The 20,170-nt window shown below is 51.7% G+C and overlaps 1 protein-coding gene across 26 annotated transcripts in view; it reads left to right on the top strand.

Annotated features, from left to right (window-relative positions):
• Zmynd8 (zinc finger MYND-type containing 8) overlaps nt 1-20,170 on the top strand; it is a 103,891-nt gene that overhangs the window by 55,367 nt on the left and 28,354 nt on the right. For all 26 annotated transcript variants that reach the window (XM_037205559.1, XM_037205564.1, XM_037205556.1 and 23 more), the window contains 4 exons: nt 606-721; nt 5,638-6,119; nt 13,339-13,479; nt 18,857-19,009. In XM_037205559.1, coding sequence (XP_037061454.1) covers nt 606-721; nt 5,638-6,119; nt 13,339-13,479; nt 18,857-19,009 — 892 coding nt within the window. The remainder of the gene's footprint in view (nt 1-605; nt 722-5,637; nt 6,120-13,338; nt 13,480-18,856; nt 19,010-20,170) is intronic.

The following is a 20,170-nucleotide window of genomic DNA, read 5'->3' as shown; positions in this document are numbered from 1 at the left end:
TAAAGGCGTGCGCCACTATGCCAGGCTCATTCAACTTTGAAGGCCCTCCCCGGCTCTGTTCAGGCTGCACTCCTCCTGGGGAGCACCTGTGTGGGGACCCCGCTTACAGCTGCCAGCTTTTCACGAGGACTGGTGTCCTATTGTCTAATTACTGTGATAAACACCATGGACAAAACCAACCTGGGGAGGAAAGGCTTTATCTCATCTTACGGCATCACCCAGGGAAGTCAGGGCAGGAGCTGATGCAGAGACCATGGAGGGGCCTCTTACTCGCTTGTTTCTCATGGCCTGCTCAGCCGGCTTTCTTATAGAACCCAGTACCACCGGCCCAGGGATGTCACCACCCCCTAGTGGCCTGGACCCCCCCTCCCCCCAGCCATTAGTCAAGAAAATGCCCCACAGACTTGTCTATAAGCCAGTCAGATGGAGGCCCTTTCTGACTTGTCATCCCCTCTTCCCAGATGGCTCTAGCCTGTGCCAAGTTGACAAAAAGCTAATCAGCCTGTTTTCCTTCCTGCCTCCCCGTGTTCAAATTACCTTTCAGACTTGAGTGTGTGTCTTGCTGCCAAACGTAATGCCAGCTCTGCATTTTCTTCTTCTTCTAGAGCAACCCGCACCCTTTGGTCTGGGCAAAGCTGAAAGGCTTCCCATTCTGGCCAGCGAAAGCCCTGAGGGACAAAGATGGGCAGGTTGATGCCCGCTTCTTTGGACAACATGACAGGTGGGCATTTAAAAACCGGCTCCGAGTGGAACCCTGGGTAATAACGTCAGAGAGTCAAGGCGGCGGAACATCTGACTGTTGTTTCTGCTGTTTTTAAAAGCGAATTCTACCTTTTATTAGGAATGACTATGGCTGTGATCTTATTTATAGTCACAACAACCAGTGATCCTGTGTGTGCGAAAACCGTCTCCTGGTTCTGTGTTAGGCTCAGCGAGGGGAGGGCTTCATTCAGTCGCTTTAGGAGTCTTAGGAAAGAACCACACCTCCGCGGTTCTGTTGCTGGATCTGGCTTCAGAATGAGTTCCATGGCTGTGTGACGTGCTGCCGTTTGGTGTGTGCAGTTATTTACTTATTTTGTCTTCTGGAGTAAATTAAATCTCAGTGCAAATTACTTTTAAAAGTAATGCTTTTAGGGACCGGAGATAGTTTCCTGGATTGCCACTAAATGATTCTTGTAGCATTGGATGGAGTGGTTCCCCCTCCCCCCTCCCCTTTCTCTCTATCTGAAATGGGAAATGACAGGGGGATGGTGTTCTGACGGGTGTGGACCCTCCTCCCAGCCTCTCCACCCTCCCCTTACCTTCCCACTCAGGCTGAATGCAGTAATAGAGTCTCTCCAGCTTCCAGCAGCTCCCATTGCCCTGGCCCTGCCTGCCTGTGAACAGGTAGAGGGGCTGCTTGTCATGTCCCCTTTCAGCCGGCCACCTTGTGATGAAAGGCAGCAGAGACTCCCTCAGAGCTCGCCCCTCCCCACTCCCCCAAGCATTTGGAGAAGATGTGTGAGTGCAAAGGAGTTCAAGTCACATACCACACAGAATATACATATTTTTTTAGTGATCCCAGCATCTCAAATAGCACTCACTCTTGTCAATTTTCAATTGACTCACAGATCAAAGGAAAAGAAGAATTTCAGTTTCTTACAGAAATCCCAGCAGGTCCCTTGTCAGGAGAACAGATAGTAGCTCATTGAGGTGGTACTGACTTTGGCAGGGAGTACCACACTTTAATTTTGCCCCCCCCCCCCCAACACACACACACTTTTTTTTTTGACTTTGTTGTTGTTTTTTGTTTTTTGGTCAGGGGCTCATGTAGCCCAGGCTAATCTCAATTTGTTTTATAAGAAAGTGACTCTGAGCTCCTGATCTTTCCTCCTCTGCATCTGATTGCTGGAATTCTAGGCATACTCCTTGACACCTGGTTATGTGTTGAAGGAACCCAGGGCTTCCTGCACGCTAGCTATGCTCTCTACAAAATGTGCTCTGTCCCCTCTGTCCCCATCCCCCCACCCCCCCCATCCCCCCTGTCCTGGACGCCAGGCCAGCATTCCTTCATTTCAAGGAATGTGCTTCCTCAGGCTGTTTCCGCGCTGCAGTGCAATGGCCGGCCGATCGGCCGGCAGATACTTGTCCACGTGAGCTCCGAGGCTAGCTATCTGCCATCTGTAGGAAACGCTGGGTGTGGAGGTGCTGGTCACCGAGCTGGAGGGGCAGAGGCCAGTGAAGGGCTGCGCCTGTGGAGGCTGTGCGGTACTGAAGTGCTTTGAACTGGGTGCTCTGGGGGAGAGTAAGGATTTGCTTTCTGGTGGCTGGCTGTGCCTTCACCCTCTCATCACAGAGCACTTGTGTTCATATCTTAATAGTTTAGGATTCTTCTGTGGGACAGCGCTGTGGATTCACCTACCGGGGGGGGGGTGTACGTTAGTGTGTGCCATAGCAGGGTGTCTCCATTCACCAAGTGGTCCCAGGTCCACAGAGCTCATGGCTCTGCTCCTTCTACTGTGAGCATCTTGCCAGACTGCCATTGAAGGGACCTTGGGGACCCGTAGGCCCTAAGGCTTTGCTCGTACTCTGCTGAGGCTGTTGCTGTCGATGGACAGTGTAGTCCTTGGTGTTGGCTGGGAGCTGGCCGAGAACCAGGCCTTTCCTACACTCTTGCAAGGTCTCCATCCTCCTCCTCAGCGTCTGCAGAGTTTTCTGTTTCCTCTGGGGCTCTGCTCACCTGGTAGGATCACTTTGGGCACGGTGGCCCTGCTGTAGATGTGTGCACAGTCCTCAGTTCTATGGTACCAACACTTTGGAGGCCCAGGGTGTTCCCATCACTAAAAACTGGTGTGCAGATTCTCCCCAGGGGAATGAATTCTTGGTTCTCAGACAGGGCCCCCCCCCCCCCCTTGAGACAGAGTTTCTCTGTGTAGCCCTGGCTGTCCTGGAACTCGATCTGTAGACCAGGCTGGCCTTGAACTCACAGGGATTAAAGGCATGTGCCACCATAGCCAGCCCTAGACAACCAACCCAGGAAGGCTTATCCACAGCCTGCTTTGCTAAGATGTGGGGAAGCCATGATACAGAAACCCATGGGAGGCATACAACAGGCGCCACAGCTGACTGTTCTTAGAACACTCACTTTATTCGAAGCCTAGGCATATAACAGTGAGCTAGGTCAGACTAAGAAACATCCCGAACCCCCCACTCAGATTGTCAAATTGATCAGCTGGAGAAGGAGCCCGTGGAGGCTCTGGCAGAGGTCATGAGATGCTCTGAAGACTCCAGTCTCTGTGATTTTCATCTTTTTTGTTGTTGTTTTTCAAGACAAGGTTTCTCTGTGTAGCTTTGGCTATCCTGGAACTCACTCTGTAGCCCAGGCTGGCCTCAAACTCACAGAGATCCGCCTGGCTCTGCCTCCAGAGTGCTGGGATTAAAGGTGTGCGCCACCACTGCCTGGCATGCTTTTTATCTTTTAAAATATTGGATTGATTTTAGACATATGTACCATTATCTAAAATTATAGAAACTCTTATGCCAAATGATTGCAAGGCCTTAAGAAAAATACCTGTTAGCCGTCTTATGCTACTGTGTGACTGAGGAGGTGCGCACTGTGTAGCCAGGCTAGCCTTGAACTTGGGCTCCTTCGGCCTCCTGAGGGCTGGGGTTGTGGACACACACCCCTGTCCCCAGACACCAGGCGCTTCGCTACGTCTTCCTGGTAAAGAAACTGAGGCCCAAAGAGGGCCATACCTTGCCCAGAGTCACTCAGGGGAGGGCAGTTCTAAGACTGCTGTCAGGGCCCTTGCTGAGCCCTTCTGTGCTGAGGAGAATCTCATTTCCTTTTAAGGAAAAAGAGCTCATTCTTGCCCAGGCCTCTTAGGGCACTTGGGAACGGTTGGGGGGTGGGGACAGTTATGACCCTGACCAGGGCAAAGGCCTGGGGCCGCGCTCCCCGCCCGCCCCCCAACCCCCCCCGCTGGGAAGCCCCTGGTGCTGACTCAGGTCTGGTGAGTTTGCTTTCTGTGAGCTCTGTTCCCCTAGATGGGAAGTGTCTGGGGGCAGCTCTGGGGACGCCAGTGGCTGTCACCGCTGCCTTACCCAGCCCAGGGCCCTGTCGGACTTCTGCTCAGCCTCGTCAGATGTGAGGGTCCTCGGGTCCCAGCCCCAAGGTGTCTCAAGTACACACAGGGGGCTGCTCACTCCTTAGCGCTCTGAGACCAGCTGCATATTTGGGGTTTCTCACGTGCGTTCAGGCTTTGGGCTGAATTTGGCCTCTGCACAGCCAGCCTCCTTCCTCGTGCGTCATTTCCGCTTCAGATGTGGGGCTTCACGGCCAGCTGTTGACGTGGTGTAAAGACCAGGGAGACCAGGAAGGGCTGGGTCCAGAGTCCTGTGTGGGCAAAGGCTTCTCTTACAGGAGCAAGTGTCTTCTCCCCCTGCCCCGGCTCCCATCACATCCTGTTGCTTAAGTTCGAGGTCCAGCAATCCTTAGAGTTCCTGGTCTCCGTGGAAACAATACGGACAAGTTGAGACTATAGAGTCAGGAATACACAATTAGCAGGATGCTCTGGTGTCCCTAATCTACAGGATTGTGGTCGGGTGTTCTTAGTCCTTTCTACGGTCATGGTGGCCGTGTGTGTGTGTGTGTGTGTGTGTGTGTGTGTGTGTGTGTGTGTGTGTATGAGTGTGTATGATGAGGGTTGCTGGGCCTGGAAAAGCAACACTGATCTTTTGGTTTCAGGGTCTCTGCAGAACTTCCTGGAGTGTGGGGTTTAGCAGAGTAGAATGGCAGCTGCCTGAAGGAGCAGGTGGAGAGTGTCCACCTCAAAGCCAAAGGCCATGTATTATAAGAGTTTTCCCCATGTTTATTTCCTCACATGCTGCCAGGCGTGGCGAGGCACTCGGGAGGATTCTGAGTTGTAGGCCAACCTGGACTACATAGAGAGATTCTGTCTCAAATAAATCTGAAATTTGCACCTCCTTCTAGGAAAATGAACTTGCAAAGAATAGTCCCGTATGGAATTGCAATCTAAAGGAGGTCCCTGTGCAGCTGAGCAGGATCCGGGAACTATGCCCTCTGCCGATGTGTCATGGAGGACTCTTTGACCGTTTTTCTTACTCTGAAACAGCAGAAAGCTGAAGGGATTGTCGTTTTATTTATTTATTTTTTTTGGTTTTTTAACCCTCATTTATTTACTCTGTGTGTGTGTGTGTGTGTGTGTGCATGTGAGCACCACAGCGCATGTGTGGAGGCCAAAGGCAGCTTGAGGGAGGCGGCTGTCTTCCCTCCCTCACGTGGGTCCTGCCAGAGCAGGCCTGAGGCTTGGCAGAGGCCTGGCAGCGGCACCCTCACCTGCTGAGTCCTCTGGAAGGTCTCCATTGTGTTTCTAACAGATTAAGATGGCAGAGTGTGTGGAGCCTTTTCACATCCTGGCTAAATTTTGTTGTTCATGTTCTGTCCTTAATACCTCTGTGAAGTGGATCATTCATTAACCATTCAAAACAAGCCACTGATTTAAAAAGGAGAACCCACATTTAAGAATCTTGGCAAGCGCCTGCCAGGCTAATTTGGTTTGCATTAAGAAAATTAAAAGAATAAACAGACTTGGAAATGAGTGACACTGACTCAGTCTCTCTCTTTTGCCCTCCTAGAGCCTGGGTTCCAATCAATAATTGCTACCTCATGTCTAAAGAAATCCCCTTTTCTGTGAAAAAGACTAAAAGTATCTTCAACAGCGCCATGCAAGAGATGGAAGTTTACGTGGAGAACATACGGAGGAAGTTTGGGGTCTTCAACTACTCCCCGTTCAGGACGCCCTACACCCCCAATAGCCAGTACCAAATGCTGCTTGATCCCAGCAACCCTAGCGCTGGTACTGCCAAGACAGACAAGCAGGAGAAGGTGAAGCTCAATTTTGACATGACGGCGTCCCCCAAGATCCTTCTGAGCAAGCCCCTTCTGAGCGGGGGTGCGGGCCGCCGGATCTCCCTGTCCGACATGCCACGCTCCCCGACCAGTACGAACTCCTCTGTGCACACGGGCTCCGACGTGGAGCAGGACCCCGAGAAGAAGGTCCCATCCAGCCACTTCAGCGCCAGCGAGGAGTCCATGGACTTCCTCGATAAGAGCACAGGTCAGCCCCAGTTGGGAGAGTGGGTTAGGAGGCTGCTTGGTGCCCTCTGGTTCCTTGGGTGCCACACCCCTGGGTACAAGCCAGCAGGCCATCACAGCCATCGTGGGGCACTATGATGGACTAGGTAAAAGAGTAGCCAGATCCCAGACAGGAGGCAAGTATTCCCAAAGGCCTTTCCTAGAAAGGGGTTGGGATGGGCAGGAACCCCGCAGGGCTCAAGGCCAATGTCTCTCAGCCGTTTACAGCAGTGTTCCTGGGCTTTTGTCTCATTACCTTGTACTTGGAAGCTTCATTTCCGATGCATTCATGTTAAGGTTAGCTCAGATGTTAAGAGAAACAAGGTGGAAACCGATCTCCCTGCCCAGTTATTGTTCCACCCTCAAGAGTGCATTTCCGGATGACGCTGGTCTCCAATCCCAGGCTTCCCACTCAGAGCCCATGTGGCTTTGGGCAGCATATTTGATGTCTTTATGCCTCATCCCCACCTTTACCATGACAACCCTCACTGGCTGTGTGTAGGCTCTCTTGAGGACAGAATGAGTCAGGACCCACAACAGGACAGGAGCAGTACCCAGAACAGTGTTGGCCATGGAATTATTTTTCCTGGTGATTTCTAATCTGCTGTCTGCGTGCATCTGAGAACAGGTACAATGTAGGGGTGACTCACGTAGAATCTCTTCTTCACAAAATTGAACCACATATTTGAGATCTGTGAATTTTACTATCTTTCTGAGCTGGTGCAGCCTGGTCTTGGACTCATCCTCCTGCCTCCGTCTTCCAAGTGCTGGGATCATAAGGGTGCCCTACCACCGCTGCCTATTACAAGCTGGCTTGAAGTTAGTGCACAGTAAAGTGAAGTGTGTTCATGTGAAAGCTCCCTTTGCCCTCCTGTTTTATGGGAATATAAGAATGCCTGGCGTGTTTAATTTAGTGTCTGCCTTCCCTTGGGTGGTATACGCGACATAAAGCTTGGTGGCGAAATTCCTGTTCGTTGAGATTTTTTTTTTAAGGTGAGAGCTTAGACTTCAAAGTCGTCCCTATCCTAAAAAATACACAATCCTCTCACCCCGTTATGCTTGAGACGTTTGCTATCCTGTCGGGTGATCATGTAAAATAAAATGAAGCAGGGTGTGTGGCAGCACATGCTGTGTGGTAGCCCCATACTCTGGGAGGTAGAGGCAGGGGGATCAGGAGTTTGAGGGCAGCCTTGACTACATGAGAGCCCGTCTCAAAAATACTAAAAACAAAACAGAAACCCTGAAAAAGAAGGGGTGACATTCAGAATTGTTTTGCTCTTACAAATTGCATCCCTTCCTGTGTAGGGCCCACAACAGACATTTTGGGGGTAGGTTCTGTGTTTTGGTTGTGGCTGCAGCTATGGACATTGGTAGTTGAGTTTCAATAAAACTTTATTGGTGTTGGGTGGTGAACAATGAAGCCTGAATTTCTATAAGCAAGTGTATGCTTTAAGAACTATTGAATTGGGAGCTGGGCGGTGGTGGTACATGCCTTTAATCCCAGCACTTGGGAGGCAGAGGCAGGCGGATCTCTGAGTTCGAGGCTAGCCTGGGCTACAGAGTGAGTTCCAGGAAAGGCGCAAAGCTACACAGAGAAACCCTGTCTCGGGGGAAAAAAAGAAAAAACCCCAAAAAACCAAAAAAACTATTGAATTGGGCTGGAGAGATGGCTCCATGGTTAAGAGCTCTGGTTGCTCTTGGTGAGGAGCTGGATTCAGTTCCCCACCACCACACACACACCCTGCACCCACATGGCAACTCACAGCCATCTGTAACTCCAGTTCCTGGGCTCTGATGTTCCCTTCGGAGCTTCTTGGGCACCAGGCATGCATGCGGTGCACAGATATAAATGCTGGCAGAACACTCATATATAGGGAAAAAAGAACTATTGAGTTTTTTGTGCCCACCCCCCAGTGTTAAATACCCTCTTAAATAGCTGGCCACACAGGGACAGGGAGCAGACTGGGCCCATAGGCCCAAGTTGGTCCGCCCTCACTAGAGACTCTAAGGATCGGAAGGAACTCTGTCAGTCCTTCATGTCAAGGTGGCAAACCGCCCAGCCAGGCCGGGAAGCGGGCCTCCTCGCGCCTGCTGCTCCCTCCTGCCCTCTGCTGTTATGACAGAGGGAGAGGCTGGCGGAGGGAGAGGAGGATGTACGCATTCATTTAGACGCCCCACAGTTAGGGACAGTTGAGATCAAGCTGGGCTCCATCCAGAGTGCCAGACAAGTTTATCGTGGTATAAAGTAGAAAAACCATGTAAGTAGCTATCCGAATCCCGGGTGTCCACCGTGCTGTGATGGAGCGTGTGTTAAGTATGAGAATTTAGATCCTTGTCTTTTGTTTTCCTTTTTGTGACAGGGTCTTACTATGTAGATTCTGCCTGCCTCTGTTTTCCTAGTGTTGATATTAAAGGTGTGTGTGTGTGTGTGTGTGTGTGTGTGTGTGTGTGTGAGAGAGAGAGAGAGAGAGAGAGAGAGAGAGAGAGAGTTTTGTGTGTGTGTGTGTGTGTGTGCGCGTGCGTGTGTGCATGTGGGTCGGCATGCTTGTTTCATGTGAAGGTCGGGGCAGCTTGCAGGGGTCAGGTCTCTGCTTCTGCTATTAGGGATCGAACTCAGGTCGTCAGGCTGAGTGGCAAGTGCCTTTGCCTGCTGCACCATCTCACTGGCCTCAACACTGTTTTTTTCTTTGGGAGACTAAGCATCTTATCCTGTGTTTGTTACCCCTAGAAGCAGATAAAGATTTCTAAGCAGTCCTCTGCTCGGCAGGGAGCCTGTAGCTGCCACAGCCCTGGATCCCCTGCCTCAGTCCAAGTGGTCTCTATCCCCACGCCACCCCCGTATATGGGCCACTTGGGCATTCCTCAGTTTGCCCGCTATTACCAAAAGACCCCATGAAAATGTTAATGTGTGCTACGACGGTACCGTCCTGAGCCCGCAACCCCCTCCCAATAATGGTGCTTTGGTCCTCTCGGCGTTCCACGGTGGGGTTGCTGTCAGGGAGAAGGGAAGGTGTTCTCATGGACTCTGTTTTATTGTGAAATCAATAGTTGTCATAAAATAGCTGTCCATGACAAATACTTAAGTCACTCCTACCCCTCCCTCCTATGGCCAGCTCTCCTGAGGAGTTACACGACATGCTATTAAGTTCAACTTCAGGCCTTCAGTCCTGAAGGGAGCTGAGTGTGATTGACAGACGATAGGGGCAGTGGTTCATCCTGACCCACTCTGCACTTCTGTTCACGTGCACTGGTGTGTAATGCCTCCCCAGATGGCATTCACACTTAGAATATTTGTGTATGTGTGTGTGTGTGTGTATGGGCGCGCGTGCATGTGCGTCCACTACAGCGCTTGGGTGGAGGTCAGAGGACATCTTGCTAGAATCATTTTCACCACCACGAGCTCAGGTCATCAGGCTTGGAGCAAACACCTTTACCGGCTGGGCCATCTTGCTGGCCCCAGATGTTGGCCCTTCCGGGTGGAGGTGCATGCTAGCTTTCCTGCTTTGTGTTTTGTGTTAAGGAAGGGCTACTCAGATCCATGAGTGGCGTGTGACCTGAAGGTCCCCAAACCCTGAACTAGAGCAGCATGGGCATCTTCTCAGCTGGCTCTTGGTGCATACGTGGACAGTATGGCCAGACAGATAGCTGCTACAGCAGAAGCCTCAAATATATGTATTTTTAATGCCGACTATCCAGCCTTTAAGTGCTGGTTCATTTTGTGTGCATGCTTGTGCCGTGTCCTCTCCCTTGCTTCTTTTGGTATACACACCATGGCAAGTGTGCACAGAAATATCTATACAGAACTAGAAAGCAGTGGCTTTTCCTGTGATTTTCTTCTCAAGCAGAGGGGCATCCTCTGGGCCGTCTGCAGCTTCACCATGCTTTGCATTTACGTGATTTTTTTTTCTTTTTTTGAAACAGAGTCAGGATCTCACTCTGTTGCCCTGATTGGCCTGGAACTTGCTGTATAGACCAGGCTGACTTTAAAAACATTAAAGATTTTTTTGTTTGTTTGTTTGTTTGTTTGTCTGGGTATTTTGCCTACATGTGTGTCTGTCTGTCTTCCTCCACCATGTGTTCCATGTGTTCAGTTCCACCAAGGAACTGAAGGGAACTCTAGTGCTAAGGCTTGGTGGCAAGCTCCTTTATTCACTGAGCCGTGTAGCTGGCCCCCGTTTTTTCTTTTTAAACGTGGTGTAGCTGTAGTGCCTTTGCTGGTTTCTGTCGCTTTGAGTTCCTGTTTCCCTTCTTTCTCAGGCATCCTCATCACATCCCTGAAGGGCCAAGCAGAGCCCTGTTAGACATGCTTATTTGCTTAGAATACAGCTAGAGAAGCCTGGGTCTTCAATGCTCAGGGGCAGTACAGTCCCTGGATATTTTTTAGCTGTCATAAATGGCAGTGAATGAATTATTTAAAGCATCCTTGTAGTAGCAATTTTGTTGGTAATGCATGCTTTAAAATGCCTCACTTGAGGCTGGCAAGATGTCTCAATAAAGTGATTGTCTTGTGAGCATGGGGACCTGATTTGATGCCTGGAACCCAGGTAAGAATGCCGGGCCTGGTGATGCATGCATGCATGCATGCTTGTAATCCCAGTGCTGGTCAGGAGACAGGGGTGGGTCCCTCAGCCTCCCACCAGCCAGCTTAGCCTGCTTTAGGGGAGTTCTAGGCTAATGAGATGCCCTGTCTCAAACAAACAAGCAAGCAAACTCTGGACAGCACCTAAGGCACAATAAAAAACTACTCTGGCCACCACACACTTGTACACAAAATGTGCACACATGTGTCCTGCCCCACAAGCATGCTTATCCATGTACACACGGCCCATTTCTTTATGTGACAAGCACTCTGACTTCTGTTCCAATACTATGGAAGTAATGGTGGTTTCCCCAGCAACAGTCCTCAGGGAAAGGAAGGCTGCCAGCCTGGTTACTAGGCCAGGCAGTTTGCTAATCCCTGTGGTAAAATGGATTTCATATTCATAAAACTTCACTCTCACATAATTTTTAATGCTTGTTAGTACTGGCCAAGTGACAGTGGACATCATCTGACTGTTCCTCCAGTCCTATCTCCAGAGGCCGCAAAGGTTTCCACATTTGCTCCATAGGTTTCTCAACTCAGGAGCGACATTTGAGACCAGATGCTAAATCTTTCTTTCTTTTTTATGTTTAAGGTTTATCTTTTTTTTTTTTTTTTTTTCTTTGTCCGAGACAGGGTTTCTCTGTGTGGCTTTGTGCCTTTCCTGGAACTCACTTGGTAGCCCAGGCTGGCCTCGAACTCACAGAGATCCGCCTGGCTCTGCCTCCCGAGTGCTGGGATTAAAGGCGTGCGCCACCACCGCCCGGCAATCTTTAAAAAATTTTATGCATGTGAATATCTTGCTTGCATGTATGTAGGTACGTAAGTGCGCCATATGCATGCATTGCCCATGGAAGCCAGTAGAGGGTGTCTCAGAATTGGAGTTACAGATAGATGTGTGGATTAGTGCTTGCCTGCGTAGGCCAGAAGAGAGTTGGATCCCCTGGAACTAGAATCAAAAATGGCTGTGATCACCATGTGGGTGATGGTAATGGAACCTGGGTCTTGACCACTGAGTCACTTCTTAGCTCCCAGATGATAATTCTTCACAGTGGGGATTTTCCTGTCCCTTGCAGGATGTTGAGTGGCACCTGGGTTCTGCAACTAGGTACCAGTAGCAACCCGTGTCCCTAGTCATGGCCGGGGAAGACTGATTGAGGACCACTGGTTTCCATGGAGAAACCGAAGTCTAGGAAGGAAATAGGAAGTCAACACCAAGAGCAAGGGCTGACGCCACACCTCCTGGATGCCCGGTGCCCTAGACGTGATTGGCTGGTTAGATTCAGTCTTCACTATAACCTGATGGGTGTGGGTACTTTTCTCATCCCTGTGTCAGGCTCTCCAAGGGAGCTGCAGATACAGGCACCTTGCCTAAAGTCACATAGCTAATCAGCAGGAGCTGGGATTTGAACCCTAAATGCCCACCTCTGATTGAGTCCAGGTCTCCCTAGTTTTGAGTCTTTCCCATGCTCTTTGCAGGGCTGGAGAGGTTGCTTAGTGGTCAGGAGTGCATCCTGTACTTGCTGAGGGTGCGAGTTTGAGTCCCAACCCTCGTCCACCTTCAGTTCTGAGGGATCCGACTCCTTATGGGCTCAGGGGACACCTGGACTCACGTGTACCCCCCCCCCCCCCCGCCCACAGGCAGATGTGCAGAACTGGAGTCATACCTACCCAGCCAAGTGTGGGAGTTTTCTTTTTCCTCAGATGTGGTCTCACTGTGCAAGGCTGGGTGGCTTTGAGCTTCTGCGCTTCCTGCATCTGCCTCCTCACTGCTGGGATTACAGAAACACCACACTCAGCCTACATTTTCCTAGTCTCTGGTGGTATCTGGCTTCCTACCTTCTTAGGCCATTCACGTCTTCCTGTGGGGACCAGATCAACACAGTGTCTCACCTCAATGATGAGTTTACTGTCTTTTCAGGGCCCAGGAGCCATGTTGGGTGGTCCCGAAAATGTGTGAAGTGATGTGTGAGGATAACAGGTCCAGAATGGGTGGGTCCTTAGGCAGCTCTTAGCCCCTTTATAGATCATTTGGCCTTTGCCCTGCTTGTTTGGCCAGTGAAGGTAAATCGTCTTAAAATTTAAAAGCCTCATATATGAGGCTCATGCTCTGACTTCCTGTTGGAGTTTGAACTTCACCAAGAAGATAATTTGCCAACACCTCCCTTCTTCCCTGCATCTGGTACCCAGCTTGCTTTCATACAGCCTGAGAACCCTTGAGCCAGGAGCTGGAACTCCGTAGGGGCTGGCCAGAGGCACATGCAGCCTGTGCCAGCAGCCCCGCGGCCTCCCTTGCCTCTGGCAAGCCTGGTCCTTACCTGTGGTCTTGGTGTGGGAGGGGTTTGCTTTGCCCGTGAATGGGCCAAGGCAATTTCAGTGGCAGCTCAGCCATTTGTCTTAGAGCTTTGTGTTGGATAGGCTGCCTGGCCCGGCCGCCCTCTCATTTGGTGACAGCCCTTTGCTGAGTTCATGGCCATTCTCCCTCCTGGACCCCGTTCAGGACACTGAGATGCCCTTGGAGAAGACCCCGTGCCCTTTCTTCTGTCCTCAATCCCGAACCTGTGAGGTTTGCTGGTTTCCTGATCTGTGAAGCCGGCTTCTAACTGTGACAATGCTTTTCCAGCTTCCCCGGCCTCCACAAAGACGGGGCAAGCAGGGAGTCTGTCTGGCAGTCCGAAGCCTTTCTCTCCGCAAGCACCGACCCCCATCATGACGAAGACAGACAAGACCTCCACCACCGGGAGCATCCTGAACCTCAACCTGGGTCAGTGGCGTTTTCAGAAGTGTGTGTGTGTTTGGTGGCAATGACTGCTTCTGCACGTCCTTTTGTGAGTGGTTCTGGCCATTGAAGATGTAAGAGCTTTGGTGGAGGGAGGTGAGGGGTGCGCCAGAGGAAGGAGCAGGGTGAAGGCTTGTTTTCCTGAGGCTTGTTGGCATGCAAAGGTGTTTTCTCACAAATTATCCTGGGCCTGTCCTTACATGTGATCCACATAAACCAGTTTCCTCCTGTGTGACTGAAGCAAGTTTCATGAGTCTTGCCATTTCTGGATGGGTATTCTGATAGTTTCTTAAATTCCCCCATTTACTGTGAGCGACTGTGCTTGCCCAGTGCCTGTGGAGGCCAGAAGCCACCAGATCCTCTGAAACCAGAGTTACAGATGCCTGTAAGTCGCCATGTCAGTGCTGGGAACCGAACCAGGATCTGTTAACACAGCTAGTGCTCTAAACTCCTGAGCCATCTCTCTGTGCAGTTTTGGTGCCTATCCTGGATCTCACTCTGTAGACTAGGCTGGCCTTGAACTCATAGTGATCCACCTGGCTCTGCCTCCTGAGTGCTGGGATTAAAAGCGTGCACCACCACTGCCCGGCGCTCCTTGTTTTTTTTTTTTAATGTTAATTTTCATCTCCTGATTTTCTGCCTTTTATACCCACAGGCTTTCTCGATTGGCTATTTTTTCTTTGCACTGTTAGAGGTCAGACCTAGGTAGAGAGAGTGTGTGTATGGTGAGAGGGTATACCCACAGTTTTTCTAGCTTGCAGCTAATTTTCTATGCAGCCTATGGTGGCGCACATGCATCCCAGGGGAGCAAGGGGCAAAAGGTGAGATTCCTGGGGGTCTGTAAGGTTGACTGACATGGCCCTATAGTTCCTATTTCACTGAGTAATTGAATGCTGCCACCTTGTGGTCGGAGGCTGGAGGTGCAGCGAAATATCCAGTGCTTATGAGGCCCTTGGCACAGTGAATGACCTAGCCGCCCTGGGTCCAGAGATTGAGAGCTGGGGTTAGAGTGTTCAGAAGGAGCAAGGGCCCTGGGCCACGGGAGCAGGTAGGGGTCAGTAAAAGGAAGAGCAGGGGGCAGGAGGGCACAAAGAGCAAGCATCTCCTGGGGTTTGTGATGCCCTGGAGACCTTGGGACGCAGCGTTTGGGGGCTCCGGGGGGCGGGGGGGAGCCCACCTGTGAGGCATTGGGTGAGTTCACGGTACCATCCAGGCCCATGCCACCTGCAGTGCTGTTGTAGATGGTGGCATAAAGACCTGGAGAGGTGGTTTGGGGTTCCCAGGGTGACAGGGCTGGAGGCCCCCGGGGCAGTTCTCTTCCGTCCACATCACCTACGTGCAGCCTGGCTGAAGTTGGACAGGCAAGGTCCTTACTAGCATTCCACCCAGAACCACCAGCCGGTCCCTCACTTGATCCAGAAGGGAGCCAATTGCCATCTTGGGGACATTTGTTTTAGAAAATGTGGTTTCTTTTCTCGGGGCCGCCTCCCACCTTCACGCTCTGAACAGAAGCACTGAGCAGAGCATTCTCACGGTGACATTTCCTCTTTGCCAATCAAGCCTGGCAAGAACAGTTCCTTCTGTAAACCAGGGGCCCCCCCGGGCATCCTCGTGACACCGTGGGCCTTTGAAGTGTGGCTTGATGGGTGGGTGCAGCCGTGGGTGGCTCGAAGGTGGCTCTGGAGAAGCCATGATTTCTGTCCTGTCTTTCCCCATAACTCCTTCTGGGGTACATGTCTCAGCTCAGCCTGTGGGGGTGAGAACACTGGGTACGTGGATGGGTTCCTGGGATGGAATTTTTATCTCACAGAGAGATGCTCTGCTGGGGACCCAAGAGAGCACTGTGTGTGGGTGGGAAGGCTGAAGGGCAGAGGGGAATGCTGGGTGATTCGGCATTAGTTGTCTGCCCATGTGACACGTGATTCAGAGTCCTGGAGGCTGATGGTGAGATTATTGTCCAACAAAGCAGGGTTCTATTTAAAACAACACGCAGAGAAAGCCAAATTAGAGAAATGCGAGGCAGACCAGCAATTGCCTGGGTTTGACTCCATATTTGGAGTGGATTTCTCTGTCTCTTCCCTTTCCCTTTTGAGGCAGGGTCTCACTACGTAGACTTGGCTGGCCTCGAACTCTGCCTGCCTGTCTCTTGAGTGCCGGGATTAACGGCATCTCTCTCTCTGTCTTCCCTTTCTCTCTGTCTTCCCTCTCTCATGCATTTTTTCGTGCCTGTGTGGAGGTCAGAGGAGAGCTTCGAGTTGTTCTTTCACTGTTCAGGTTCCAGGGCCGATTGTTAGGTTGGGGGGCAGGTGCCTTTCACTGTTGAGCTCTCTCTCTGGGTCTGTTTTTTTGAGGCAGGTTGTCATATAGCTCAGCCTGACCTGGAACTCACTATATACCCAAGGCAGGCCTTGAACCTGCTTCTAGACTCCTGCGTGCTCTTGTCTCTGAGGGAATTAGCAGCGCAGCAGGTTGGCACTCTTGAAATGCCGAGTGTGTCCTTGTTCTCTGGTGATGCTGCTGACAGCCTTGGGAAGGAAGGACATTGTAGCTCTGCTGGCACCCCTCCTGTTCCCTGTCCCCTAGGTGACACTGTCACCTGCTTTTCGTGTCCTGTATGTGTCTATACCTTTGGTTCTGAGTTTTATTCCTGGCAATGCCTGGTCCTAGGATGTGGGTAACCCTGGCTTGGGGTGGGGGTGGTGGGGGTGGGGTTTTTACTCACCCTGAACCGGTGCACCCCACCACTGTGACACATAAGCCCCATGTCGTGAGTAACAATGCGGGGCTGCTCAGGCATGCCTGTATTCCGTTCCCATGCCACCGCTTCCTCCCCTCACCACGGCTCCCTGCCTGTACCCCCGGTTTCCTTTTCTTAGAAAGGTTGTCTGTTGATGCTAACCTAGGAGTCTGCCTGCTGGGTTCGCATTCGTGTTTACCCTAACCCCATTTGTGGGGAATCTGGAGCCTCCGTCCTTACTTGTGGACACGAGGTTGTCGTCCGGTGATGTGGAAAATGAAGACATTTCTGCCCGCGTGGGAGGGCAAACCACGGAAATGCAGGCAGGGCCAGAGGCCTGGTGGCCTTGACATTCAGAGACAGTTGCCAGATTGCACCGTGACGTTGCTTCGCTTCGTGCTCCCTTGCAGAAATGGAGGAGTGTGCCTTTCTGTCTTGAGCGTGGCTATTTTTCCTCCCCGGTTTCCATTTATAGCTGGGGCTGTCTTTATGTCAGCTGAAATGTTCAAAACGCTGGCAGCAGGCGGGGAGCTGAGCTGGAGTCGCTCCCGGCGGAGAAGGGCAGGGGTAGATGTCCCTGAGATAAGAGACTGCTTGACGCTTTCTCCCCACAGAGGAGTGGAGAGTCCAAACCTAGCCAGCGCTCCAGGACAGATTATGTTTGGCTTAGGTCCCCGGAAGTCTGTTCTTAGACCTGATCCCAACCCTCATGCATTGAGACGAATAAAAATAGTTTGGATAAACAGAATAATAGGTTGTTGGCCAGAGGAGCCTAATTTTGTAAAATGGGGGATGACTTTGGATTATAGTATTACAGAGTTTATAGTCTTTGAGACATGGGCATACACAGTAGCCCAGGCTGCCCTGTTTGCTATGTAGGTCAGGCTGGTCTTGAACTCGTGGCAATCCATGTGCTTCAGGGTAAAGTTAAGGAGAATGTCTACTCACAGACATGTGTATTTATTTACATGTCAGGCCAGCTCTGTCTCCTTGCCTGTGACATGGGCTCACAGCACTTAAGGCAAACTGGGTTTCCTTTACTCACAGAGAGGCTAGGTCTGGTATTTGGGTCCCACCTTCAGCGGCCCGAGTGCCCGGCCCTCCTCCAAGCCACCTGAGGCAGTGCTTCAGATGCTTGGGGACAAAGGTGGGTGTAGGGATAGGTTTTCACTTTGTTCTCTGGTCCACTCCCCATCCCCGAAAGCCCCCAAGCATGCCCGGGTGTGCTCGTGGGAACGTGTGCAGAGGAGGCCATAGAGATGGATGCTAGGGCCAGAAAGCATGGGGGGACCTGCCGGTGGGACTTGCTCCTTCCAGATCCTTCCAGACTATTCCGGCTCATCCTGGATGCACACGTGAACAGGTGGGCACACGTAGACCATCGGGCCGCTTGTCTTTCTTACAAAGGTGGCGTCTCCACTTGCTGTGAACATTCCTTCCCTCCCCTCAGGAAGGGAAGTGCATGTGTGTGCATGTGTGTGTGTCTGTGGTCTCTTGTGTTTGGGGGCATCTTCTCCTCAGTGGTGCCGACACAGGGGCTGGGGCTGTTTGGCGCCTCTGTCTGTGTGTGGGTTGGCAGGGGCTTTTGGGAGCTGTTTTGGTGTTAAAGAATGCTGTGCCCTGGGAAGGCGTATGGCTCAGGGCAGAACCAGGGAGGTGAAAGCCTTGACCGCTCTCCCCATCCAGCTCTCAGGTCACTTCTGGATGACCTCTGTAATAGCAGTGGGGACCCTGCGCTACCCTGTGGTAGCATGGAGGAGGGAACGTAGATCCAGGGGGAGCTGGCTCAGAAGGGGCGTCTCTGTCACTGATAGGATCCTGACCCACGTTTGGAATCAGCTGGAGGGCATGTTGTGGGGAGCAGGCCACCTGAATGACAGTTAGCTCCACCCGCAGATCTCCCCTCCATTCTGGACCTCCACGGCCGCCTTCCTTTCCTCCTCTCCTCTTCCGTAGTGTTGGACACTGAGGAGAGGAGGAAACAATTCAAACAGTGAACTCACCGGCCCTTAGAAATCTGGTCTAGCTGGTCGTACAGCCAGCCCTTGGCACAGGTAGCCAGGGCACTTGAGAGCTGAGTGTCAGGCCGAGGAACTTGGGTTCTTACTTGAGAAGACCTTTGGGCCCAGGTCAGTACCACAGGAGTCATCCTCCGCCTCTCCCCGCCTGCCCTGGGTGCTAGCAACCAAGCTAGAAAGGACACGTCCCCGAATTCCTGTCTTTGTCGTTCAAGCCTCAGCCAGGCTGGCCTGGGAATGAAAGACCCAGGGATCCGTGCTCAGGGTGGCCTCTGGGGGTGCCATGCCTCTTGCTAGAGGGCAGCTGTCTCCCTCCATACCCTGTTTCCCTATTGTTTGGGGTTGGATAGATTATTAGCGGCTTTCTCAATGCAGCTGAGCTCCACAAATGTTATCTCCAGCTGGGATAGGCATTTTCTATACAATTGTTCTGTGGGGGAAGTAAGCCGGCCATGTGTTTCCTGTTACCCTGGTCTCTGGGCAGCTGGATAGTCTGTCGTGGTTGGATGATTGAACACGTGCTTAACATCCTGCTCACCTGAGTGGTGGGTGGTGTCTGCTGCCCCCCTCGTGCCTGTTCTGACGAGGATGTGGTGGTGTCTTCCAGATCGAAGCAAAGCCGAGATGGACCTGAAGGAGCTGAGCGAGTCGGTCCAGCAGCAGGCGGCCCCCGTCCCTCTCATCTCTCCCAAGAGGCAGATTCGAAGCCGGTTCCAGCTCAACCTGGACAAGACCATTGAGAGTTGCAAAGCACAACTAGGTGCGTGCCCTGACTGCCTGCACCCTGGGGACCGTGCTGGAGATGCACCTGGAGAAGAGGGCGTGGCTGGCTGTGATCTCTCCGGCTGCCTTGACCTCCGGCTGCTCGGCTAGTTAGAACGCGCTGCATCTCTACTCCGGAATTATTTCCAGAAGGGCCTTTTGAATTTAGCGGAGGGTATTCTCTGGCTGAGGTAGCCTGAGAACTTCAGGTGCAAATGTAAAAGTGCCAGTGTTCCAACCTTGCCTGGCTTCTCTCCAAACCCACTGATGTCACAGCGTTGTTCTTGAATGGTCTTATACAGCCCAAACCTCCCCTGCAGGTGTAGCCAGCTACCCGCCCCACCACCCCCTTCTGGAAGTCTCTCTCTGATTGCTTTTCTGTTGGCTGGCCTCCTTTACTTCTTTCTTGGCCCAAGGAAAGAGGGGACCTTGGGTGGTGGGCCCTAGCCTCTGTGGAAGCCTCTAAATAGTGGCCATCTTACAGGGATTTGCCTTCTCCATGGAAGCTGGTTTTTATCCACATGGCATATGTTCTGGAATACTGGTTAGGTAGTAAATTAATCCAGGGAGACTGAGGAAGAAGTGATGGATAGTAAGACCCCAGGAGCAAGGATCATCCTGAGGTGAGGTCTTTAGTGTCAGTGGGTGCCCTGGATCCTTAAGTGAGAAGGGAGTTGTAATTAGGGTTTTCTGGGGATGACCGAGGATATCGTCAAGTTCTAGGCTTTTTAGGCTCAAAGCTCTGACTCTGAGAGTCTTGGCCACTGTCTTCCACGGGTCAATTAAGAAATGGGTAATAATGAAACATTACTGTGGCTGCATCGGGAAGAGGAAGAAATAAAGGGGTCCTGATAGGAGGTTTGCATACCTAAGCAATTCTGATGAAGATACGGTCCTGGTCGTCAGTGACCCGTCTCTGTCTCAGCTCTTGTGAGATGCGCTGACCTGTTGTCAGAACTGTGTGAATTCTCTCTCCCACAGACAAGTGCCTCTGGTTGGTACCAGGCACCGGCCTTCCCTTCATGAGTTGCTGGGGAAATGACAATTTCCCGGGGAACACTGTTTCAATAGTGACGTGGCACAAGGGTCCCTGTTAAGGTGTCTCCTGCCAGCACCATGGCTCTCCTTGTTAGGGTCCCTGTCCCATTAGGACACTGAG

This window comes from Peromyscus leucopus, chromosome 4 (genome assembly GCF_004664715.2).
Source record: "Peromyscus leucopus breed LL Stock chromosome 4, UCI_PerLeu_2.1, whole genome shotgun sequence".
Taxonomy (NCBI): Eukaryota; Metazoa; Chordata; class Mammalia; order Rodentia; family Cricetidae; genus Peromyscus; species Peromyscus leucopus.
This window is presented reverse-complemented; position numbering and strand designations above follow the sequence as displayed.